Source organism: Cajanus cajan, chromosome 1 (genome assembly GCF_000230855.2).
Source record: "Cajanus cajan strain Asha chromosome 1, NIPB_CcT2T_4, whole genome shotgun sequence".
Taxonomy (NCBI): Eukaryota; Viridiplantae; Streptophyta; class Magnoliopsida; order Fabales; family Fabaceae; genus Cajanus; species Cajanus cajan.
Window position 1 is genome coordinate 85261993 of NC_138517.1, and position 1846 is coordinate 85263838.

Here is a 1846-nt window from a genome sequence, read left to right on the forward strand (position 1 = left end):
TTTTTATTATAATAGTCATAATTTTTTTATTAATAAAAAAATAAAGATTTTTTATTATGACAAAAGACCCATCATAGATAGCAAACAAATAATTAATTGTTAAGGATGTGTTTGGAGAGCCAAATTCAGTTCTCAAATTTTTTCTTTTGTCCTCACGTTATTATTTTATCAAGACTTTAATATTGTTGTCATAGAGGAAAAAGCGACAACTAATTATTTATGTCGATCCTTTTCCTTCCTATCAAATCATAATTAAAACTCATGTTATCACATTGTACTATAAATTAACATCACTCCTTTTTTATTTTTGATGCTGACCTACTCATAATTAAAATTCGTGTTACGAAAGTGAATTTTAACCATATTTCAGTGACAGAACCCATAAAAACAAAAACAAGTCATGAAGTTCATTAGGATGAAATTATTATAAACAAACATCTCCTTCATCTTTTTTAATCTTTTTTCAGCAGCCTTCTCAAATTGTTCAAAGATTTCATTAAAATGACCAACCATTTAACGTATGCAGACCTTGACCATTGAAGTTTGAACTTGAAAAATGAAAACTTTCCTTGAATTTATCTTTTCACGAGTAAAAAAAAAAAAAAAAAAAAAGTAGGTGCAGTTCCCACACCATTAAACATAACATCGCACGCAGAAGCAATAAATCAATAAATCAACCAAGCGAACAAGCCTTCTAATAGATAATTTCCACAACCAAAATTAAATCACAAGAAAGCGTGTATGAAAATCAATAAATCAAATAAATTTATTTCATTTCTAATCTCCAAATTAAAATGTTCCTTGTTACAACCACCGAGTCTCCAAAAAAAGTCCTCAAATTCTTTCAGAATATGAGGTAATCACAATTAACTATAACTAATTAATCAATTAATTAATAATAATTCTTGGTTTCAATCCCCTTCAACGGGAAAGAATGAAATAAAGTGTGGTCAAGCTTCCAGAAAACCAGTCAACCTGAGGATCGAATTCCTGACCTGACTCAAATCTCGCCCCTTCAATGTCCGCCCATTTCCAGTGCACACGGAGAACGCCATTTTTCCAGCCACGCGCCGCCGCACGATCTCGTGCGGTGGCGTCATCTCCTCTTCCTCCGCATCTTCCTCACCGGAATTCCACCGCTGCGCCTTCTCCGGTATACTAACTGGCCGCGAACTTGCCGCCCTCTTCTCCTTCCGAGGTGGTGCGGCCTGGCGAATGACTACAGCGTGGTGCTGGTCAGGGAAGACAACCTCGGACTCCGTGAACTCTTGGGCCATTTGGTTTTGTTTTGAATATTGTTGTGTTTGTTTGGGTTTGGGAACGAAACAGTGGAAGTTTGGGGGGTTTTTATAAGAACAGGAAAGGGATCGCGAGGCGTAGGTAGTACACTTGGATTGGTTTGTGTTGTCAGATGGCGTCATTCTTCATTTAATATTTACTGCACTCCCTCTTTTCCTTTCTTTACTTTCTTTTCTTTTTCCCAAAATAAATAACCTCCTAAGGACTCCACTTTTGCCTTTTTATATGATTTTAAGTATATGTTATTGGCGCAAATTTTCCACAACTTTGTTTAATAATTAATACATGACATTAATATTATTCATAAAAAAACTAATACATGTCATGTTAAAAGATTTTGTTAATCATTTTTAAGAAATTCTCTTATCTTAATCAAGTTGTTTTTATTTTACTATAAATATTTTTGGTCCATTGATAAATACTATACACTCATGCTATTAGTTTGTTATTGATTTTTTTTACATGATGGGTATTGAAATTAGATTTTTCGTTAAATATATTATTCTCATAATATGTAAACTATTTTTTAATGTAAAATAAAATAAAG

The 1846-nt window shown here is 32.9% G+C and overlaps 1 protein-coding gene across 1 annotated transcript; it reads right to left on the bottom strand.

Annotated features, from left to right (window-relative positions):
- Positions 1 to 950: 950 nt before the first annotated feature.
- LOC109804416 (protein S40-1) lies at positions 951 to 1277 on the bottom strand. Its single transcript, XM_020366237.3, has one exon. It carries the CDS (start codon positions 1275 to 1277, stop codon positions 951 to 953), a length of 327 nt encoding a protein of 108 aa, XP_020221826.1.
- Between the last annotated feature and the right edge of the window lie 569 nt (positions 1278 to 1846).

Excerpts from the sequence above, each read along its gene's own strand:
- LOC109804416 (XM_020366237.3), bottom strand. The coding sequence starts at position 1,277 with ATGGCCCAAGAGTTCACGGAGTCCGAGGTTGTCTTCCCTGACCAGCAC.